The sequence below is a fragment of the Perca fluviatilis genome, chromosome 7 (assembly GCF_010015445.1).
Source record: "Perca fluviatilis chromosome 7, GENO_Pfluv_1.0, whole genome shotgun sequence".
Taxonomy (NCBI): domain Eukaryota; kingdom Metazoa; phylum Chordata; class Actinopteri; order Perciformes; family Percidae; genus Perca; species Perca fluviatilis.
Window position 1 is genome coordinate 14705019 of NC_053118.1, and position 24341 is coordinate 14729359.

Here is a 24341-nt window from a genome sequence, read left to right on the forward strand (position 1 = left end):
AAAAAAGTTCATTAATACATTTGTTTGTTTGTGTAAAAGAATGTTTTCCCTTTTTTTGCAAAGCCAAGAAAATCTACTTTTCTTTCTTCACCCAAAAATATGACCGGTTCACTCGCACAGTAGTCACGCCACAAAATGTCTCCAAGTACCAAGTACCAAGTATGTACCAAGTGTAAAATGACAGTGGTGTATCTTTAACTGTTAATAGGGTTGAGAAATTCCTTCATTCCCAAACTGCATTTGTTAAGTGCCTCCCATAGGGGGCATAACAGCAACATAACTCCATCTATCGTATTGTGCATGACACATTATCACTTACATAATTGCAAACAGTCACCACTAGCATTTGGTTTTAATCGTCAAATTAAAGTTGATGAAGCTCATGTGAATTTCCATGCTAAAAGCAACGAAAACTATACAACATTGCAAAAGCAACACATCTTTTAAAACCAGCAATGCCAATGTTTAGACATCAGTGGAAACTGGCACACATATGTTCAGGTAATTGTGTTGTATCATCTTGTTTTTGTCTTCCATACATTTTCACATTTACTGGGAACACACAGAAACAAAAGGACACACACACACACACACACACACACACACACACACACACACACACACACACACTCTCACACTATGTATTTCCATTCAGCCAGCAACAGGAAGGGGAAACGCTGCTTCCTGTGGAAGAATGAGTGGAGAGGGCGGTGGTCACTCTGAGTGTACCCGCCTGTGTACTGTATGTGTGTATGTTTCTAGTGTATTGCAAATATATGTGTGACTGTATAATGCAGTACCATCTGTCATTTCTACTACTGTTGTCTCAGGGGTTATTTGTCCATCTCAACCTAAGTGTTGACACAACTGGCTCTGGGTGGTCACCGAAGCTGCCTCTGGGACCTGATGTTGACACCACTCGTTGCACATGGTTCCTAACACCATTTACACTGTGAGTGGGAGGATTTAGGCCATGGGCCCTTATCCCCCTTGGCTACACTCATGTGATGTCACATCAACAATAGTTACTGTATCACGGGAAAAGTGAAAAATCTGTGATTTGACACATTTTCCGGTCGATTGCTTTTGTCGCGATTAGAGGTAATGGTCTGAACATGTTTCTTTTTGTTCTTAGTTGTGATAGTTTTGAAGCCACTTTCAGTCCCAAAGTAATGTGTATTGATGACACAAATCCATCCTGTACATCGTTGATAGATACCAACTAGTTCAAGCTTGGTTTAAATAAGTAGTTAGCTCTGCCAGACAGGGATAATACTGTATAGCATTGTGATGCAATGTGACAGTCACTGATGAATTGTGCTAAGGAATTAGGGAAGTGTATGCTTTCTGGTACGCGGAAGACAAACGGAAGCATCAGGTATTGATGATGTATGTTTTTAGTGAGCAAGACCATGAGGGGTTACAGGTTTTGATAAGAACTAGCAGCGCAGAGCACTGTAAGACTGCAGAGTCGATACAGTATAATGTCGTCAGCTGCACGCATTAGTCGGCAGCAGAGCTCCACAGACTACAGTAAGGTAAGGGAGGGCAGGGAGGGCTGCGGAGCAGAGCAGCAGAGGGCAGCACACAGCCATGGGAGGGGCAGGGAGGTAATATGGGTCAATTATGGGAACAGCACTGTGACAAGACATGACAGAGGGGGCAGAGTTGAGGCGGAGTGGAAAACAGCTGAATAATATGAGGGAGACAGTGGCAGGACAGAAAGTATCAGTCTACGGCGAGTCATAGCCCAAAGGAAGAGGATGGTTCGGGACAAAAGAAGAGGTGCATGATTGTGTGTGTGTGTGTGTGTGGTGGTTGTACAGGAGTGGGAGGCCTTGTTACTGTGAATGACAGTAATGATGATAGTTAGTGACTGTATCGCCTGTGTCTCAGTGCGTTTCTGTGCATGTGTGTGTGCACGACAGAGACAAAGACAATGTCTTACCATGCAGTTCATAGCAAAGTGGTTGTGCTGGGTCTGCAGCTCTACAGCATGCTGGTGGTTCCCTCCGATCTCCGTGTAACTGGTGAGAAAAAGCCCTTTGTTGTGCATGATCCAGTCGAACATCTACACACAAAGAGGGGGAGAAAATGCCGTTAGTGTAACAGAATGCACTACGAATGAAAAGGGTCTTTCCAGCTCGTGTTTACAATCAGCAACAGCAGTGAGAATAAGAGAGGGCCTGTTGTTTGGTGTTTGTAATTGACCAAAACCTTTCATCCCTGCACTGAGTTCGAGAAGGTAGTCATCTTAAAGCTCCTCCGTAATAAGAAAGAACAAAAGAACAAGCTCTGTGTGTTTGTGTGTAGTGTCAGCTGCGCTTTACCCTACATTTATGTTGCAGTATGTTCCTCTCTCTACATGTTTGGTGTATGGAAAAGGTGTGTTTAATTACAGCTCTAACACTTTCCATAGCCGGCCTCTGCATTTGCCTCCAGCTCTGCACAGTTACATTTCCCCGCTCCAGACACACATCACCCTCTCTGAAACACTGACCACATACAGGCACACACTTTCATTTCCTCTCTGTTTCCATGCACACAAACGCACAGCTCAGATAATATTTGACCAAGATATAAAGTATGGCTTGAGTGCACAAAAAAACATAACAGAACCCAATCTTACATTACCAAAAAAGCTTGTCTTAAGATAAACCCACAGGTAGTCAAAAACTTAAGAATTTATATTATCAGAATATTGTACATTAACCTCCTGTCAACAGTATAGTTGCCAGTATAGTACTTTCAGTACACTAATGCACCTCATCTGCAATACTGTATACATTCACAGCCTCACTATCCTGGGATCCAAAGAGATGAAAGTTGATCTGAGGACTTAAATGTCTGGATTAATGTAATGTTTTCAAATACCCGAGACTGACTAAGACTGACATGCATGATTAGCTCCTGTGCGGCCTGAAATATTTTTATGTATCAAGAAATAAACTGCGCATTGGCGCATATCAACATTAACGCACCAAAGGGCAAGGATATAAGGACACAGCGAGGAACCAATTAAAATGGTTGCCAACCACTATGTTAATAGCATGGAGAATAGAATAGAATGGAATAGAATACTCTGACCTTCTCTGCGTCCTGTTCGAACAGACGCAACTGGAAGCACTGGTCCAGCTTCAGTTTCCTCATGTGCCACAGCTGCTGCAGATTCTGACGTGTCCCATGCAGCTTATCCAACAAACCCGTCACTTTGGCAACTAGGTTGTGTGCGTCCGCATGTGCATGGAAGCTGTGATGATGGTCGTTGGAATCTCCAGTAGCTCCGCCACTGCGGTTAACGTACCCACTTTCACTGCTACTTCCACCTCCTGCAGTTTGTAACTGTAGCCTTTGTAGCAGCCTTCGTCCCTGCGCATCCAGCTCCTCCACCGATGCCTTAGTGGCCCTTTTCTTCAGCCCTGCATGTTCTTCCATGAGCCGCCGAGACCCCTCCAGGTCCCGCGAGAGATCACGCTGGGACAAGGTTTCCTGGAGCTCCTCAAGGCGTGCCAGTGCCCGCGCTGCATCGCTGGCAAAGGTCTCAAACGACAGCCGCACCTGGAATGAAAGTTAACAGGACCACTGCATTTCAACTAATTAAGTATTGGTTAATTATATAAGATATGCGATTAAGTCCTGCTAAGAGGAGCAGAGCTGTTTTCTTAACCACAAAAGGCCTTAAATCAAAGGCTGGTGTCTTTCTGTGTGACTTTTAAAGAGCAGAAGAAAAGAACAAAAAAATAATGTTCCCAAACCTCAATCCAGTCGTCATGGTTGTATTCTAAGCTGCCCTCAAAGTCAGCTGTCAGCTGGGATGGGTCCACAATCTTGGATAAACCCTCTAAGGAGACCATCACCGTCTGGTGCGTGGGTGGGCGTATGTGGGACAAATGAAGTCGAAAGTGACAATAAAGAGACAGAAGAAAGGGAAGAAGGGTGGATGCAGGCAAAGAAAAGAAGTGAACAAGACAAAGGGAGGAAAAAAGGGAGACAAAGATAGAAAGACCACCACAATTTAATCCTCATCACAGTCATCATCATAACTTGTCATGATATTTCCTACTGTTAAACCTAGATTAGGAGAAGAATGTGCAAATTCAGTGGCTCTACACGTCTACTGTTTAGATGGGTGGGGTTCCCCAAAAAAAACATTCCAGACATTTTAAGTAGGTTTCATGTTATCGTTAATAAGATGAAAATACACAGACTTAAACTCTAAGGAAATAAAAACAGACATTGCTGAGGTTCACTTAAGCAAGGGAAACAATGAAAACGCAAAATAAACGGTCAGATTTGGGTTTGGACTCCGTATAGGTGCTCTCCAGTACAGATGCCATAACAACTGGGGGGTTTCTTAGATTCTTTTAAATTGCAAGAACACTTACGTATAGTAACCTAGTTTGAGGTGTGAACCTACAAACGTTGGCAGCAGGGAGCTGTGCAATTAAAACATCATGATACATTGCTTGATAACGAGCAGCTCAACAGTACTTGATAAGGAAGAGTGATCTCGATCACTTCACCCATCTAGAACTTTGCAGACTGAAACCATGAGACTCAAACCGGTGACCTCTTGGCAATCATTGTGGCATCTCTAATACAGTACATGTTTGACATAAAAAAAAAAAAAAACCTGGCTTGTCCAAACCCAAGTAACTACTGTTGGGATGCAATGCATCGCCATGTCCTATATATCCTGTTACCATAGTAACTGGGTCAGGACTAAATATACCACCACCACATGCCCACACGGGACAGAACAGTGCCACTGTCACAGAGCAGCAATCCAATTAGAGCTGATAAATTAAGACCAATGGCTATGCTAAACTAACTAACTGAAAAAAGCAATAAGTTACAACAAAATTGTTAATCTTAATCATATATACAGTATAATAATATTTTGATGTAATGAGCACTACCAATACATCCATCTCTTGTAGAAAACAATAATCATGAACCTGTATACTCAAAAGAGACTATAATACTAATGGTTTCAGGTGCAACATCCACAACAACAAAACATGTTAAAATAATCAGGTTTGTGTCTTAGAAGTAGTTCACCAACCTCAAATTCAAACTTGGAGCTGCCGAAGTTGGTCCTCTGCTTCTGCCAGAAGTTGTCTGGCTTGATGATGAGGGCGACGTGGATACAAGACGGGAAGGACTCCTGGAGGATCTTCAGCAGAGGCTTGATGCTGTCCCACTTAGAACCACGCATGTCCACAATGACTGTGAAGCCATGTCTGGCCACCTCCTCACTGCAGAAAAAAAACACATAAATAAAGAGGTCAGATGTTGGGATAAAAAGCACAAGAGAAAAACACTGTTTCTAAATGATTTTATTATGCTAACTTGAAGCCAGGACAGCTTAGGGGAGAGTAGAAACAAGTCACAACAAAATGATCAGATGTGATTGATTTGCGACTGAGCAAACCTGAATGAGCTGAAAGAAACAATGTCAAACTACTGAGTCACACCATTGCCCATGTAGCAGAAATAAAGACACTATAAAGCCAAAACAAAAAAAGACTCATTGTAAAAAAATGTAACTGCTAAAATGCCCAAAAGATTTAAAGTCAAAAGATCTCATGCAAATCTCCAGAGCATCTGGGGAGGGAAAAAAATTGTTCAAACATTCAAGTGTTGAAATTTCCACTGCTGCTTACCAGGAGTCCTGCTGCTGTATAAGTCCATAAAAGGTTGTTTCTCAGTGTTAAAGGCTTTAATCTGAATGTGTCTAGCTAGGAGACAGAAACAGACGCAGGCCCTCCTGCTCTAACTCACTCTGACCTCACTCTCTGAAAACAGATCAGCGGCCAAATGGATAGAGAAAAACAGCGTGGAGGAGGGAGGGGAGAGAGAGAGAGAGAGAGAGGGAGAGAGAAGAGAGAGAGAGAGAGAAGAGAGAGACAGCGAGAGACAACGTAACAGAAAAAGGTTAAAGACGGAAGAAATATTTAGACAGGAGAAAAAGAAATCAAGCTGCCCTCCTTGTGAGCCAGTGACACATAAATTCATAAAACATTAAAAACTTAGTATGGGACAGAGGAAAGAATAAGGAATACATTTGTAACATGAAACTGTTTTATACAGCTTAGTCTGCAATAGAAACTGAACACCAACTAATGTAACACAAAAGTAGAAGGCAAAAGCACAGTTTGTCCCTGGACTTTGATAAAGAATTGCAAACTATCATAATACAAACATTTGCATCATACTGACTACTGCTGACTGAAATATACGCAGACCATGACTATTTTTCATTTTGCCTTGCACATCCCAGAAAGTGAAGGAGCCCAGAAGAAACCTGCACCCAATTTTTGCAATAACTGATCTGGACCACCTCTTGCCTCGAGACAAATCTCCAAACTACAAACAAAGACTTACAGTAAAGCACTCGACCTGTAAAGCACTAGAAAGCGCCAAGTGCAAGCTTCCCTCCAAGCTCATCACAACTGACTCCAAACAGAACAGCCTGGAGCTAAGTGTTAAATGCGAAGGAAAGGTGCTTCTAGACTTAAACATCAGCATGCACAGAACTACAGAGTACCATGGAGTACAACCCTGCAAGGACATCCTGTGGCTACATGTATCCTGCAAACAGGGAAACAGGGAAGAAAAGACAACATATTTGTATGACTTAAAGAGAAAAAAAGCAGCACTTATTACATGTAGACCTGACCCACTCTAACTTAGAGGAGAGTTACAAAAAAGAACAAGTGCTAACCTACAAAAAGGTGAAATAGCTTTTTATAGAGAGCTAGGAGGAAATGAGAGGGGGTTTGAATCTTCTCAGAGAATCACAAATAAAACCATCCCAGCTCTTTGTAGCCTAATGTCATGCTTCAGCATTTTAAATCAAAGCAAGGTGGGATAGTCTGACACAACAAGAGCTATGTGTGTGTGTGTGTGTGTGTGTGTGTGTGTGTGTGTGTGTGTGTGTGTGACTGCATAAGATGCCAAGAGGAGGAGTCTGTTTCAAATCAACCCAGGATCACGATTAGGGTCTATAAGTCAGCGCATATGAGTGTGTATGTTCACAGTTTGAAAAAGTATGAATCCTCCAACCACCCTGTGTATGTGTGGATGCATTTTCCCCACCTGGGAATAGTAGCCAGGTAGGCAATGAGCCTGCGCAGGTCTTCGGATCGTATTCTGTCATGGTTGCTCCGTGCTGGAAAGGTGAGAACGGGACCTCCGCGTCTGTCTCTGCCCCCTTTGGATAGAAATCAAACAACAAAAAAGTCATTAAATAACTGCTACTTCCCATGTAGACTATGCTCATATAGTGGAGCACGGATACAGCAGAGCTAACCCAAGCAGAATGTGAGAGAAGAGTAGTAACTAATAATGCTTTTTCTTTAATTTGCTAAAATTCTTTGTTCGTTAAATTCTTTGTTACTGTACTCATGTGATGGATTCGCAACATGTCCAGGATTTCGCCCTGCTTTTTACACATTAATTCTGTGATAGGCTTGAGCATCAGGAAACACATAAACCTTGAACGCTCATTTTAAGATGAATAAATGAACAGACTGAAATTTGAAGACTTTTATTTTACCTTTAACTGATGCTACTGTGTTAACGTACGACTACATAACTTCAGAACACCATCCCAAAAAGATGTAAAGCGAGTGCAGTAGTTCTTTGAGATGGCAGCGGCTAATTTGTATGGGTACCATCTGTGAATAAGTCATGACTATACTGAGTCAAATTAAAGAGTCAGGGGTCAAATTAGTCACACGATGACAAGACTAGTAATAGCCTTTCAGTCAGGCTGCAGTAACAAGCAACACCGACTATTATGAACAGAGAAAAACACTCTCAAACTCACTCACAATTATGGCAATGTCCATGCAGTTAACACTAATGGGGTAAAGGTCAGGTTAACACCATGATCCATGATAACACCAAGTCAGAAGCAGTTCAGAGAAATAAGTGGGTGCACTTAATTAGCCTAACAAGTCAAAATCACATAAAGAGAAGCTAGAATTTTCATACCCAAGCTGCCGTGTTGTGCCATTTAAGGGGACATGCAGTATGTGTTCCCATTTTTAAACTATCACTCTTTCAAGCACAAGAGCCACTAAGGTGTGTGTGTGTGTGTGTGTGTGTGTGTGTGTGTGTGTGTGTGTGTGTGTGTGTGTGTGTGTGTGTGTGTGTGTGTGTGTGTGTGTGTGTGTGTGTGTGTGTGCGTGCGTGTTTTGTTCCTATTCTGACCAAGAGAATGATTTTGGAACTATCTGTACTTAGTGTAAATTAACAACTGAAGATGTTTTTCTTGCTGAAACAAAGGAGTCAACACTGAAATCGCCGCTTTTGTCTAAATTATCTTGACAGCTCCACCTCTCTTCCTGCATTTGTCTCTTCTGATAAATATGAGCGTGCAAACATAACAACAACCATGCAAGGTCTCTATAGCAATATAGGTATACAATAGCTACAATGACTCCTCTTCATTGAAAAAAAAAAAAGAGTGAATTGCAGTTTTTATGAGTATAGTATAATCTGACCTGAGAGAAAGGCAACCTTCTCCTTGAGGATGGGAAGCACATCAATGGCCTTCATATCCTCATTGCGATGAAACCCTGAAACACAGAAAAACAGAGAGATCAGCAAGGGAGGAGGCTCCCAACCTAAATCAACGCACAAAGAAATGGAAACAGCCAGTTGATCAGCAGAGTGACAACAGTTACACCAACCTTAATCTTTGTTTTGTTTTTATACACCAATGTGGCCAGCAGCATGTGATATATTTAGTATGCGCTGCTGAGTTGGTCAGTGGTTGATGCTTCTAGTTTAACTGACCCGGTCAACGGTTTGTTTTAATCCAGATGACCTCAATCAAGCCTCTGAAACATATCATTGTCTACAGCCAATGAGGGAACACACACACACACACACACATACACACACACACACACACACACACAAACTGACTTTTATCTCTTTAGTGTGTCAGATCAGTCAGACAACTGATTTAAATGGTCCCCTGAACTGAATAATATAGGGATGTGCCACATAGTCAAATATCATGCCCAATGTTCTTAATTTCCAAGTTGTAAGGTATATGATTACGCCTTTTTTCTGTTAAAATGCAGTGTATTCTTATTTGGTTAACATTACATATTCTTTATCACTGCAACAATCAATAACTTTGTGACTGCCAAATTATAAAACAAACCGAACAAAAATAGTATTCAGGACAATTTCATTATAACAATGCACAATGAAAGCTGTAATGCCTCGGTTAGTAAAAAATACACATCAGCCATGATATTGACAGCTTTGACCACTGAATTGCCTCTATGCAGATGCAATTAGCTTGTGATGTCATCAGATATCGTTTGAGCTGTGAGTCATCTCTCTCACATTTACACAGACACACACACATTCCACTAGCCTGGTTCCGCCCTCCTACGTACTCTGTACAAATGAAATGTACGAGATGCTAACATTCCACACACCACACACAATATACTACTTTACATAAGCAAACAAGCAACATAAAGGAACATGTATTTGAAGTTGCATGCTAACAGCAAATCTTAATCATGAAAACTGGCTCAAAAACTGGTTAAAAACAAACCAAAAGTGTACTCATTTTTAATTATTGTATGTAGGTAAGAATTGTAAATGATATGCATGTTTTTATATCATGTTCATATTATTTGTATTAGGACTGGAGTTGTTTATTTATTATGTTTATTTTGAATTGAGATAGTTAAGTATGTACATTTTATTGTGTATAAAAGCCCAACCAGGGACTGGAGTTGAAAATTAGCATCTGCTATAAACTTTTTATGCAGCACTTCAGTGACAAGCTTTGTTTTGACACTATGTCTGTCTGCATTGTCCCTGTCAAATAAATAAATAAATGAAATGAAAATGCTATCCAGGGGGAAAAAATAAATAAATACAAATAAAAAAATACAAATATACAGTACAGGCCAAAAGTTTGGACACACCTTATCATTCAATGTGTTTCCTTTATTTTCATGACTGTTTACATTGTAGATTCTCACTGAAGGCATCAAAACTATGAATGAACACATATGGAATTATGTACTTAACAAAAAAGTGTGAAATAACTGAAAACATGTCTTATATTTTAGATTCCTCAAAGTAGCCACCTTTTGCTTTTGTGATAACTCTGCAAACCCTTGGTGTTCTCTCAATGAGCTTCATGAGGTAGTCACCTGAAATGGTTTTCACTTCACAGGTGTGCCTTGTCAGGGTTAATTAGTGGAATTGTTTCCCTTATTAATGGGGTTGGGACCATCAGTTGTGTTGTGCACAGCCACCAGCCCTATTGGACAACTGTTAGAATTCATATTATGGCAAGAACCAATCAGCTAAGTAAAGAGAAACGAGTGGCCATCATTACTTTAACAAATGAAGGTCAGTCAGTCCGGAAAATTGCGAAAAGTTTGAACGTGTCCCCAAGTGCAGTCGCAAAAACCATCAAGCGCTACAACGAAACTGGCTCACATGAGGACCGCCCCAGGAAAGGAAGACCAAGAGTCACCTCTGCTGCTGAGGATAAGTTCATCCGAGTCACCAGCCTCAGAAATCGCAAGTTAACAGCAGCTCAGATTAGAGACCAGATGCTGACTACCTCTTGAAGCTCATCAAGAGAATGCCAAGAGTGTGCAAAGCAGTAATCAGAGCAATGGGTGGCTACTTTGAAGAAACTAGAATATAAGACATGTTTTCAGTTATTTCACACTTTTTTGTTAAGTACATAATTCCACATGTGTTCATTCATAGTTTTGATGCCTTCAGTGAGAATCTACAATGTAAATAGTCATGAAAATAAAGGAAACGCATTGAATGATAAGGTGTTTCCAAACTTTTGGCCTGTACTGTGTGTGTGTGTGTGTGTGTGTGTGTGTGTGTGTGTGTGTGTGTGTATATATATATATATATATATATATATATATATATATATATATATATATATATATATATATATATATTTCATTATTATTATTATTATTTTATTTATTTTTTTTTCAGGCTCTGTTTTGGTAAACAGACTTAGGGGTCAAAAGGAAAGACAAATACTGTAGAAGAAAGAGCCAGCAACTTTACATAAACACTGTGCTGCTTTGACAGTTATGATATAAACATTTAATCACACTGACTATGAATGGAAATTAGCTAATTAGATAGCGGCTAGACCAAGTGCTTAATCATGCGCTCATACACACATACACAATCCGAATGCCCTCAAATAAAAGTCAGTCATGAATCTAAATTCATTTTAAACTACAGCAAAGCCATAATCTCGAGCAGGAGCCAGTGATTACTTAAAGTTGAGTAGTTGCTCTCAAAATTGCAGTATTTTTCAACCCACAGCTTGATACAAGCAGGGAGCAAAACTGTGAAATGAAGACATTTTTCAACATGAGTATCATTAAACCTATGACTGCTTCTTCCAGGTTGCAAGTGAGTTACAACCTGAGGATATGAGGGGAAAAACAGAGAAGTGACAGAATGCAAAGTAAAGACAGAGAGGAAATGGCAGGAAGCTACATAAATGGACTGATAGATAAATGGATCAAAGGCTGACTGAAATGGAGAGGGACAAAGACAAAAGTGTGCGATATGAAATGACAGGAGCAGACACACAGGCTGATAATGATTCTAGCGAGACAGCGAAGAATATGGGGACAGACAAAACTGCAGTGTAAAGCAAGACGATAATAACACAGACAGAGGAGACTGCAGAAAGACAGGGAGACAGCTAAATAACCCCTACAGGTTTTATTGGCTCCTGTTATATCGATTTCATTCATGGTCTGAGGGAGTTAGGAGTAGCAGCCAGGCCTGGATGACAGCACATTAGCTCACTGTGGAAAGTGGCCAGACTGGACACAACTGACTCACGGATAATGTCACAACCAGCTGAGAGGAGATGGGACTGAGGTAGCAATCATGGTTTCATTCTCGTTCCACTTCTGGTGAGAGGGGAGAGACGCTAAACAGCTGAGTGAGCCCTTACAATCCACACTCATAGTTTTTATGATCTCCCTCTCTGTTGCTGAGTGTCTCTTTATAACCTGCTGCACCTGTTTCTCATCCAAACTCCCTCTATCTGTCACTCACACACAGAGAACAAAGGAGGACTGAGCATGGCTATAGCTGGAAAGAATGAGTGTTGTGTGTGTGTGTGTGTGTGTGTGTGCATTGAAAATCAGCAATACAGGGCCCAAGCAGAAAAAAAACATTGCATTTTGTGTGTTAGTACATGTCTGTGTGTTTCCTGTGAAGTGTGCCCAGACACATTCCTCACTGTGGTGGTTTATGTAAGATACTGGCCCTGGCAGATAGCCAGCACTGACCTGTTATAATGCTGCAGCCCTGCTAAAACTACAGTTGGTACGACATAGGCCGAGTCTGGCAGAAAGGCTGGACACACATGCACTTTGGGGTTTATGTGGAAGGCTGCATGCAGTAAGCTAGAAACATATGTGGCTGTCATACATGTTCCACAACTTAATGCTGGAAAACTGGATTTCGAAGATCAGATTGGAAAATTCAATATAAAGTGTTATACTGTTTGCTCATAAAAAATAGAGAACAGCAACATATAAACAGCTGCTGGTGAAGAGTAAGTTGCTTCCACGGTATGATGGCCCATTACTTGTGATGTCAACACAGTAAAAAAGGCACAATGCAGCAAGTGCACATACAACCACAGAGCCTATTCTTAATTTTCGCCATGTTTATATGCAGCAATAAAACATACAATATCCCACAGAGGTGAAGTATTACCCTACACACTGTGATTCATGAAATCCCATCATCGCCTCTCGCTACACACACTACCACACCAGAACACACACGACAATCTCCTCACTTGACTACACACAACCACTCATTTACAAGTCTGCCAAGCATGAAATAAAGCTTTTCAATCACAGACTTCTTGTTCATAACACACTCATAATGAGAGCAATCCATTTTACTGGCAGCCTGCACTCAGTAGCATGTAAAATGAGGCGAAATGCATAGCGTTCGTCCAAGAAATACCATTTTTGTACAGGGAGCTTTTTTGTAATCATTATTTTTTTTTTTTTATCTAAAATTCAAAAATGAAGAGGAAAGGTAGAAAGTCATTTATTTTTCAGTGCTCACTGTGACACATCTGTCCGTCGGAGATGATGACTGCGAGATGAGGAGATCAACTGCGCACGTGACAGGTAGTGGATCATTCAGACAAAGATGCTGGAGTGGCGGATGACAGTCATTCATGGAACACATGCACACTGGCAGGAACACACTCACACACACACACACAGTCACATGTGCACTTATGCTCTCATTCTCTCTGTAGATTTATAATGGAGACATCTTGTGTATACATTCATCAAAGGGACAATAATAGTACATCATATAGATGTTTGCTTGGGTTGGCTTGACAACATATAATGCATGATATACTATAATGCTCTTCGTTAAAGTGTAAGAGTGGAACTATTTGTCATATTTGAATTGTCACTACATATTTAGGCAGTTGTTGAATGATGTCCCCCCTCTTCAATGTCCAAAACAGTGGAATGCTGCAAGAAAAAGCCATAAAGTAAATGTATTGTCTTGCAAATGGAAAAAAATGCAAAACAGAACTTGGAGACAAATGGACACTAGTTGCTTCCTACAAATGTGTAAAAGTGCCACCATTGGCTATAATTGATAATTAGATGTACAGTCAGGGACCAGGGTTTGTCCAATCACATGCTTGCATGGAAAAAACAGTTACAGTTTGCCCAATTATGTACTAATTCAAACTGTGTCTGCTCACTGATCACAGCATTTTAATTGTGTGCTTTTATGTAGCCCAAATGTCAGCCAACCCTTTTGGTTCAGCAGTGATATTCTAGTCAAACACACAACCACAGAATACAAAGGTGAAGACACACAATTGAAGCATACATTTAACTTGAAGACCCAGAATGAGTTGTTGAGCCTATGCATGGGACTGACAACTCTTCTTCTTGTCTCAAAGGATTGTGTCCTACAGCCAGTCGTGGAAGAAGTATTCAGATCCTTTAGTAAAAGTACTTAAACCACACTGTAAAAATACTTTGTTACAAGTAAAAGTCCTGCCTTAAAAATGTTACTTAAGTAAAATTATCTAAGTATCAACAGGAAAATGTACAGTACTTAAAGTATTTAAAGTAAAAGTATTCAATGCAAAAAAATCCTCACATTTTAGAAACTGGAAAAGATCAAAACAGTTCTGTCAATCAACTAAGTGTTTAATCGGCTATTTATTTCAGCTGGACTTTTAGGCCTACAGTATATATTGTTGGGTAGTTAAATTTATAATAAAACATTGTATTTTATAAACTAGTCAGATTAATATAGTGGAGTAAAAAAAAAGGCTGAAAAAAGTCAGATCTGAATACACTACTACATAACAGATTGTGTTCGTGCCTTGTACCAATTCTTCACACCACAGACTGAAAACATCTTGCATCCTCTAGGATCCAAACTGGTTTACAGACTTGTTTCTATGTGGCTGTAATGAGATGTAATGGGGAATGAATGCACCAAGTTTAGATCCGAATGGAAAAAGTTCATAAACCCCTGACCAAAATTGTAACATGTGCAGGGTAAACTCAACCAATTTCTTCACCTACAAGCATCATAATCCTAAGTCATTACCCCAAAATGAACACAACTGCATATTTGTGTTGTCTATCCAAAGCACATCTGAACAGACGGCCTCAGTGCATAGTGCCAATCCCTTTGCTTCCAATCCAATTCCAATCAGACCACAGGCTAGACTGTACATGGTGCTTCTGCACAGCCTGGCTAGCCGCATGATGCCAATCCTCTGGCTCATAACCTCGTAACCTCAAACTCAGAGCAATTACAAGCTAGGCTGTATGTGTAGTACAGCAGAAAAGACTAGGACTGCTACATAATACTGCAGAAATACTACAGTACAATTCCCCTGACTGTTGTGCTGACTGCCTCAGCACGAACCTGATAACACGCGTTCCAGCTGCCAGCGAGGACAACTGTGGTAAGATCCAAACATTCAGAGCAGTAGTCACTATGAAATGTATTTTATACCCAATCAGTTACAAATTCAGCAATCTTTCACAAAGTACAGATGCAACAAATGGACAACTGCTCAAATTATTTGTAAACATAGCTATAAAAATGTAAGCCTTTTTTGGATTTTTAGTTTTTGTCCGCTATGTACGAAGATTTACAGTGCATGTGACTGTGATGGATTTCAGATGGCTCTTTCATACTTCACTTCTGGGTCAGAGCCCAGTATGTTAACCTCACTATAAGTTTGAGTGAAAAGAGAGAACTGGGAGGCATTTGTCACACTGCTCAGCCTGGTTTGGCTCAGTTAAGCCTGACTTGGACTGGATAAGAATGTGGGGAGCTTTTAGGAACAGCACTGCAGAAACAGAGAAAGTATGAAAGTAGATTGGTTTAGTCATTACTGTGCTCGAGTTAGAAAGTGTGTGTATTAGACTTACTGTATGTGGCCAGGTGTGTACAGTATGTCTATCCCTCTAAGCAGGCATACATTTATAACTTTGTGTTTTTATACGTGAGCCTGTGTTCTGACCTGTGTTTCACTGTGTAGCAGTATGACGGAGACCCTTTTCAGAGCTCTAAGAATAGTGCTCCCTCGGAGAGAGGGATGTGCCACTTTTTGTTGAAACCTAACAGGACCCAGGTAGAAAACAGGGCACATGCCACTGTAGATTCTCAGGGGAATTTATTTCAGCACAAACCACAATTGATATCTCACTCTGAGAAAAGTAACATCATTATCTTCCAGGAAACTTCTAGCCCTGATTGTCCACCAAGAATAGCACAGGGTTCACAGTAATACCAGCTAACTCTTATGTTGTGTTGTGCTGTTAACGTCTGTGTTTTGATATTCAACAATTTACAATCAACTTCGTTTGACTGAAGTGGTAAGACACACAATTTTTTGAGGATGAGAAAAGTCTAGCTGATTCTCTTATTCCCTTAATATCCAAATCACCAGGGAGCAGCCGATAGCAGATCTTTCAGTTGCACTTAAAGCAAGTCAAACAAAAATACTGAGCGGTCTAGAACATGCGAACTGAACTCACTAGTAGTAGAACTGAAGTGCTGACTTTCACAGTTTAATGTTGATCTAAAATTGGGATTATGTGGCTATTTCACCCAAGAGACTCAAATGAGGAATTCTGCTTTTTGCTGTAGCTCTGTACCACAGCTTGATTTGATCTGCTTACACTATCTACTCTCATCATGTATCTGAATATGCCATGTTGTGTACTTGTTCTGTTAACCCCCTAGTGTGAAGGTATATCAGGCTGCCATTGCCAACCATGTTGTTGTGGCCAATCCTAGTCTATATGATTGGCTGTTACAAGCTGGTCTTTTGTCACGTCCCCTGTGTGACAACCCTGACTAGAATAACAGCAAGCGTACGTTGCCCCGGTGCAACAGGGTGAGAAGATAAACAACTTAGAGCTCTATCTCCCTCTTGTTCTACCCTCTGGCTCTATTTCTCCATCTTTCTTTCACTTCAACAGTGTATCCTTTACATTTATTTATTTCTCTATCTCTCACACACACAGTCTATCCCTCCCTCAGATCCAAAGCCACTTCTAGCAGCCTCTACTTTACTCTAGTTCTGTGACCTTCAGCCAGAGCTGGCAGGGTGCCTGGGGACTGTGGTGAGCTCAACTTTCATCGGGTTTCTCATATTGTTGTTACAGTGTGGCTTACAGTAAAAATAACACTTTGGTCCTACCGCAACCCCTCGACCTGGATATAACCCCTAAGCACAGCAAAAAAAGGGTATGAATAAGTCATAACAAATGGGAAGGGTAGGAAACAAAAACTATTCTCATGGTGCACTGTGCTTAAATGTTCAATCTGTAAGTGCCGTGTGGCGCCTTCAAAGAAAACAATGCCGTTCCGCCACTATAGAACTGTTTTTTATGTTTCTTCCTGCATTTTGTTTAATCCAAGCAGCAGTATATGGAGTCACTATACCAGCTTCAAATACTTTTTAAAGGTTAAGGCCAAGATAAGTAGCTAACACTAATAATGACGCTCGTAGTTTCATTAATGTCTGTTTTTTATCATTTAGTCTATAAAATGTCCAATAATAGTACAAAATGCCCATCACAAGTTCACAAGCTGATGTCTTCAAATAGTTTTTCTTTGTCTGACCAACAGTCCCATGCTCCAAAGCATATCATTTACACCGATATATATGTGAGAGAAAAGCAGCAAATCTTTCCATTCGAGAAACAAGAACTACAGAATGTTTGGCATTTTTGCTGGACTTAAAATGATTAATCAATAATCAAGGTTTACTGTTTATCGACTAATCTGCTAATCAAAAAAATTATTTTAGCATGAGCCATGATCACTTCTTATAACGGTTTTTCAATACTTTTATCATGCTTGTATGATACAAATTTGTGAAGGCATTAATCTAAATGCATGACAAATTTACCCCAAGGGTTAATGTTTCAATAGTATTTCCAAACTTTTACTCAAACCAAATACCTTAAATGTAACTCTGGACCACAATGTCATGCGTAAAAATATTTTAGAATTGAGAATAACACCTAGCTTCACCTAAATAAACCGTGTAGATTAAGAGCTGAACAGAGAATTAACAACTCATCTACAGAGCAAAGAGAACAGAAAGCTCTGTAATGTTCAAAACATTCCGTACAATAAATCTAATCTACCCTAAATGTAACTCTTATTTAGTACAGTGTGCGAGCAGCTGAGGAGCAATGCTAAGATAAACAATGGTCAGCAGTATTATACAAGCCAGTGAGGGATTTTCACTGAGCTGTTTGTGAGACTAGTAAAGGAGACAATCAAAGCTGTCTCAATGCTGTATAATGAACTGCTGTCCCGTGCTTACATCTGTGCTCTCACAATACTGCATTGCTGAACACACACACACACACACACACAAAACCCGGAGACAGCCCAGGGATGGATGTATGCTGTACAAACAAGAACATGTGTGCGACTGTCTGTTTGTGTGTGTAGTTGTTGTTTCATTTGTAATCTGGTTAAGGTTGTAATGAACCTTGACAGAATATAAGTGTTGTATGTGCTCTTATTATAGTACTTCAGCTGTTTCTTTATTCCTTTCACACCTCAGTGAGCTTGAATAACAACCTCACCTTTGTCTGTAATTTACAAATCCCCTTTTTTTCTTAGTTTCTCAACTCATGCGACATCCTACCACCCTATCCGTCTCTCTCTCTCTCTCTCTCTCTCTCTCTCTCTCTCTCTCTATTTTCCCCTCCCTCCCTCTGTTGACTCTATTGCCTTCTGACATACTTAGTGTCCCTCTAGGCCTCACTGTTGGCAACCTTGTGTGTCACTTGCCAGTACTTAATGCTGTCTTTTTTTATTGAGGTTTGTGTCCACACACTGCAACATGGCTACATCTATCTATAAATTGCAGGAGTGTCTGTCTGTGTGTGTGTGTGTGTGTGTCTGTGTGTGTGTGTGTCTGTGTTATGCGCATATCTCTCGAACCGTTAGTCCGATGGATTTCAAACTTGACAGGTGTCTTGCTACGGGCACAAGTAAGGGCAGTTTGACGTTGTTTGGATTAGAAATGCAAAAGATATCGTTGTATCGGTAAAAGAAGCACACATTGGCTTTTGCCGCTCTAGCCGCTGGCCACTCCCACTCTCACACTGCACAGCACAGCACCTTAGACCCACAAAAATGTGCATGGTAGCACTACTTTGGACTGTCTTTGACTGTGAATAAACAAACGACAATTCCCAAATTTAAGGACGTTTCAGAATCCCACACATGCAAAGCACAACCAGCTACAGACAACAAGTGACAGAGCGTGATGCCACTTATAGGCAGGCTACCAGACACTGTTTTTGAGTGACATCGTTGTCCGTGTTTGGGGGCGTGTTTGGTGGGAAGGTAACCTGCACACCACACGCAGACGCCACATGCCGCCTTTGACTCTTTTCCTGCTTCCAACGTTAGCTACATGATTGCTGAATATACCAAACTAACTTTTATTCACTTTCCTGGAGCACGGGCGGATAGCTGAAAGGAACATCGCGACTGTTGTGTGGAATAAGGTTGGTGAAAAAAAGGCGCAACGCTTTTCCGTGTCTATTTTTTCGCTAAGAGGAAACTCAACAAAACGCCATTTTCCAACACTAAATATCAAACAAAAGCCAGACACTATATAGTATTAAGTTGCTGTGAGCTGTAGCCTACAGTCACCACTTCTAACCAGAGGCAGAATATAAAGTAATCTCTGAGATTATTCCTTCACAGCGCTGTGCAATGCGAGAAAATCTTAGAGCTGAACCGGGCAGACACAGCACTTTTCATCAGACTCACCCTGTATTAATTAAGTATACTCCTAACTAATAACATTACCGTCGCCAAAATGCCTACTTCACCGTTAACTGTCAAGCCACTAAATCTGTATGGAAAGTAACACCTCTGCTGAAATGTTAAATTTGTTTTAAACGATCCGACACAAGACAACACAGTCTCTCTCTCTCTCTCTCTCTCTCTCTCCCGCTCTCTCTCCGCACACACACACACACACACACACAAACACACACACACACAGTCCGGTTCTGGTGGTTGATGAACGCAGATATGTGCTGATTAGCTCTCATAACGGGCTGGGTGGGTAGCGCACTGCCATGAGTCCATGAGGCTAATGTCTGGATACTCCACATTGTCATTGTGATATTTTGTGATTACATTCTGAATCTGCCACGTTCTCTGTCAGGTAAATCAGTAAGTTAGTAGTAGGGTATACAGGGGAGTGGCATATGAAGTGGTTTGGGGTCCTTCTGTAAATAATTTTGGGTTAGCCTACAATTTGATTTTGAAGAATTCTACAAGCAGCAATACCACAGGCCAAGCAATCGGCCCGTTCCAAACGGGCACATATTCAACGGGCACTGCACTAGTTTGAAAGAATAAGAAAATGTGAGTCAATCCTACAACAGTCAGCACTTTTGACGGAGAGAAACCCTTTTTGGCAGTGTCGGGAACAGAGGACTGAAGCAACAGCCCTTTGATTGGAAGCAGTTGTCTTGTCATTATCGACTTGCCACAGCAACTCCATTCTGTATCTATCTGGCATTTACACAAAAGGAGTGGCATAACAATTCCTCCTGGGGTGCATAAAACATGGACAACAACAGTGCCAAAATGTGTATGGAGTTTTAAAAGTCTGCAACAAAGTTTGATGGTAATCTACTTGATGACAAGTTTTCATTTACCTGAACAGTGATTACGGGGACACTTTATGAAAGCATTGATAGGCCTACTTAACTTTTACTGGGTCTGACAAACAACGTTTTTGATTAATCTTACTATAAAAGTGAAAAGGTCCTTTATAAGGACAACATGTTCACCTGTTCGATCATCCTCACAAGTAAGAACTTAAACCCATTACTTCATGTTTTGCCCCACGTCTTGGGATACATATTCTAAATTAAACTATGCCAAAAGCTTTATAAATCCTCGCTCATCTTGCCTTGTTGTGATCTCATTCTGCAGTGCTGTCCTCATGATAAATATCACTATTTCTCGTAATCGCCTCAGGGCAGTCATCTCCTCAGACATCTGCATACATTACCCCTGCAGGCACCAAGTCTTGATGATTGAGCGAGAGAGGATGAAAAATAACACTTAAATTTTTATTGAGAGTGATAGCCGTAGTATCTTCTAGCTACCTGATTAGAGTATTTGTAAGACGAGGTAAAAGCCAGCCAGTCTGATGTTATGGACTGTTGGTCTAATAGTTTACCTTCGGTCCTGTGTTTAAGGCGTAGACCAGTTGTCCTGGTTGACCTGTTTCAACACCTGGCACAGATCTGCATGGCTAAGAGGCTGTAGCTGCGCAGGCTTACAAACTGTTCAAACAGGGGGTTGTTTTTAGCCATAGTATAGCCACAACATTCAGTAAACGTAAGCTGTACAGTATGTCCCGCAAGTAACTTTTTTTCCATTTATATCCTATTGCAACTAAATCAGTTTTGTGTCTGTGTAGCAGAGAACAAGCTGAGCACAATGACCCATATACTAAACTGAAAAAGGCGACACTTTAATCATAAGAGATGGTTGTAAAGTGTGTACAAAGAAAATAATGTTTCCCCTTTTCTCAAGTTACCCTCTCTGGAACACACACAGGCATACATTAGTAGTATGTGACAGCTTTTACTGTACAGAGATTTGAACTTTACAGTAATTATTTAGCCTAACATATAATAACTCACATACATACAACAGTCTAACAACTAGTCATTGTTCTCAGTCAAATCTGTTGCAAACACAAACATTATGTGTCAAAATTATTCAGGCAGACTGCACTATCACATAAGTCACAGTTCAGCCTCGACAACATTAACTGAAAGCAATTTAACCAGGATTTTGTGTAACTCCACAAAAATTCAATCGAAACTTCAATTTCACTGACACAGCCTCAAGGAAAATTGAACATCATATGCTTCACAGTAGTATTACAGTATTCACTGCAAGGCTTTTGTATTTGGTTTGCACTATACTGAGAGTTGTTCCTGTTTCTGTTGTCTTGGGATCTGCTATACTGCAGCTGCATTGCACCAGGCATTTTAAAAGTAGGACTTTTTGTAACAGTATGCATGTTTTTAAGCAAACTAATTTGTGTCCAGGATACAAAATGAGCATAAGCAGAGGGTTACAGGTACAGTCTAAGGGTTAGGGTTGGTAGTCAGTTATCCAATCATTTACTCAAGACAGATACTATAGACATACTATTGTTATTAACTGCAGTGCCAAGTTTTCTTGGCCAATGGAATACTGATAAACCAAGCCAAAGGATCACAAATGAAAATAGTTAAAGTTCCATAATTTGTGGAGAATTAGAATTTTAATCTTCACTGTTCTAGTTTTTTCTAGTACACGCATGATAAAGACAATTGAATACAGAGAAAGAAAAAAATAATAAATGTTATAAATTACCTAAAAAATCAAATGTACATGAGCCATGCCATAAGCTGCTGTAAATACTATCATTTAGCATCATTTAACCAGTCTTTCAATGATTTCAACAACATCGATATTGTGACCACGATGGTTTGGCAAAAGAAAATAGTTAGAACCAGGAGGTCATACTGCAGTGAGTTTAGAAAGCTGCAGACTGTGTTTTGGTCGGTTTGGTCTCCCTAAATTCTACAGTTAATAAAAGGAAATTCATTTTTCTTTTAAAAATTGCATTATTTGTTTTTAATCACATTCGTGTGTCTCGATTGAAACTAAATACAGTACAAGGTGATGAAGATAGCACTGTATTTCCATATATGAAATCTGCATGTATTACTTTAGGTCCTATTTATCAAGAGTGCTGAGGTCACATTGATTAAAAAAAACACACACAAACAACATTAAGTTTACAGTAATAAACTTTAGAGACTTAAAGGACTTTTCGTAAAATATCCTTCTACCAAAGTTGTTAATTTAATCAGGTTCTTTGACAGCAGACATTTCAGTCGTACACATGAGATCACCCTGTCTTAGTACTTCTACTGTTAGGAATCAAACTAAACAAGTTTCTGGATAAAAACAACAGAATATATTTACAAGAGAGAATACTCTCTCCTGAAATTTTTTTTTTTTTTTTTTCCCCCCTTTTTTTCTTTTTTTTTTTTTTTTCTTTCTCTCCTTAAACCCCACCTGAGAGTTGATTAGGGTTTTTACCTGGCCAGGGGGGTTAACCACCCCTAAAAAAAAAAACTCGAACGGCGTCCCTATCCAACTAGGCCTACACTACACCCTACACAGGTCTACAGCGGTTATCAACCTACCACTTCTAGCTTTCTAACCATCCCATTGTTGTATGGCGAGGAGGCAACTGAACAACAGCCGTGCCATATATTGGCCAACGCCCCTGCCACCCACTGAGCTGCAGAAATCCAAAAGCACTGCCAGCTCCTTCTTGCCTTCACCAACCATGCCCCCACATGTCACTAACCCCTCCCCAAAACAAGATTTAGTAACAAGTGCTGCTTTGCATTAAACAGTTTCTCCCCTGTGTGCCTAGCTAGCTACTCACAGGAAAAAAAATGTCAAGCCAGCCAAACAGTTGTCGCGTTGTGGATTTGCGGGCAAAATAGGCTCTAATGATGATTGGTTGTAATCTTCTCTTTGGCTAATACTTAGACTCTGTTGGTCACTGTGAGCTTTTGCACTGGGACACCTCATCAAGTACATTCATCTTGTTTTCTTCAATATGTATCAGAGGTTTGTTACATTAATTGCAACAATTCTTGAATTATTAGTCTTCTGACACAGTAATTTCAGAATTGTTTAAAGGGTGGATGCAAAACTAATATAATACATTTATTGAAGCAGGCATACACTGGTAATCAGTTCATTCATTTATAAATATGTTTTTTACATTTCAACCTTTACGCCATCATGAGGTCCATAAACTTCAAAAACACTCAAACAACATCATCTGGTCGTAAATTTATTGAGACCAAATAATCTTGGTGTTTCGCCCTTTGATGAGTATGGCTAAATTTGATTCAAATACTCATGCATATCCACTTCCACAAAACAGTTGCTTGACAGGGAGCCGGCATCTTTTGAACTGAGGAAATGAAACAAAGAGCTCACTTACTGTTTACTCCTAGAGAGAAATTACAGTAAGCTTCTTTGTTGTCTCTCAGAGGAAAAGTCGAGGGGGATTACCATTATTTTGGCAAATTGTGAGGAAAGCTCCGATAAGCTCTAAAAATGGGTTTATGTGACATGGAGCTCAAAAGCAAGGTCAAAAAAAGTCATGAAGCAACTCCTTTGATTAACATGCGTCAGCGCTCGAGCTGCATCAAACACATTATCTTGATATCAAAGTGTTGACATAATAGAACAGCTGCAATACAATGCAAAACATGCTTAAAAAACATTAACATACACATTTCCATTCACATTTTTATCTAGCATTCCCTCTACTGTACGTCCCTTGTCTAGGGCCACCTACCAACTTTGTTAGCTGTCTGCCATGGTTCCATAATCAGCCGACCCTTCCTGTCCTTCAGAAAGCCCATGTAGTGGAAACGGAACAACATGGTCAGACTAGCCATGTTCTGTGTCACAGATAGCAATCCAAAGTGCGCCGACGTGACACAAAGGAGCTCCCAAAAGTGGTGATCCTGTGGGTTAGGTATATACTGCAATTCGTAAAGAATTCGATCCCCAAGACTGAGGTGCCAAATTTGTTCTCTGGTGGATTAAATTATTATTATTCAAGCACAACAAAGCTGAAAGCTAACAGCGTTACGTTG

At 40.3% G+C, this 24341-nt stretch overlaps 1 protein-coding gene across 1 annotated transcript in view; it reads right to left on the reverse strand.

The window, feature by feature from the left end:
* triob (trio Rho guanine nucleotide exchange factor b) overlaps positions 1 to 24341 on the reverse strand; it is a 118315-nt gene that overhangs the window by 67149 nt on the left and 26825 nt on the right. Inside the window, 6 exon segments of the mRNA XM_039805510.1 lie at positions 1949 to 2071; positions 3088 to 3558; positions 3756 to 3860; positions 5066 to 5258; positions 7102 to 7216; positions 8514 to 8588. Coding sequence (XP_039661444.1) covers positions 1949 to 2071; positions 3088 to 3558; positions 3756 to 3860; positions 5066 to 5258; positions 7102 to 7216; positions 8514 to 8588 — 1082 coding nt within the window.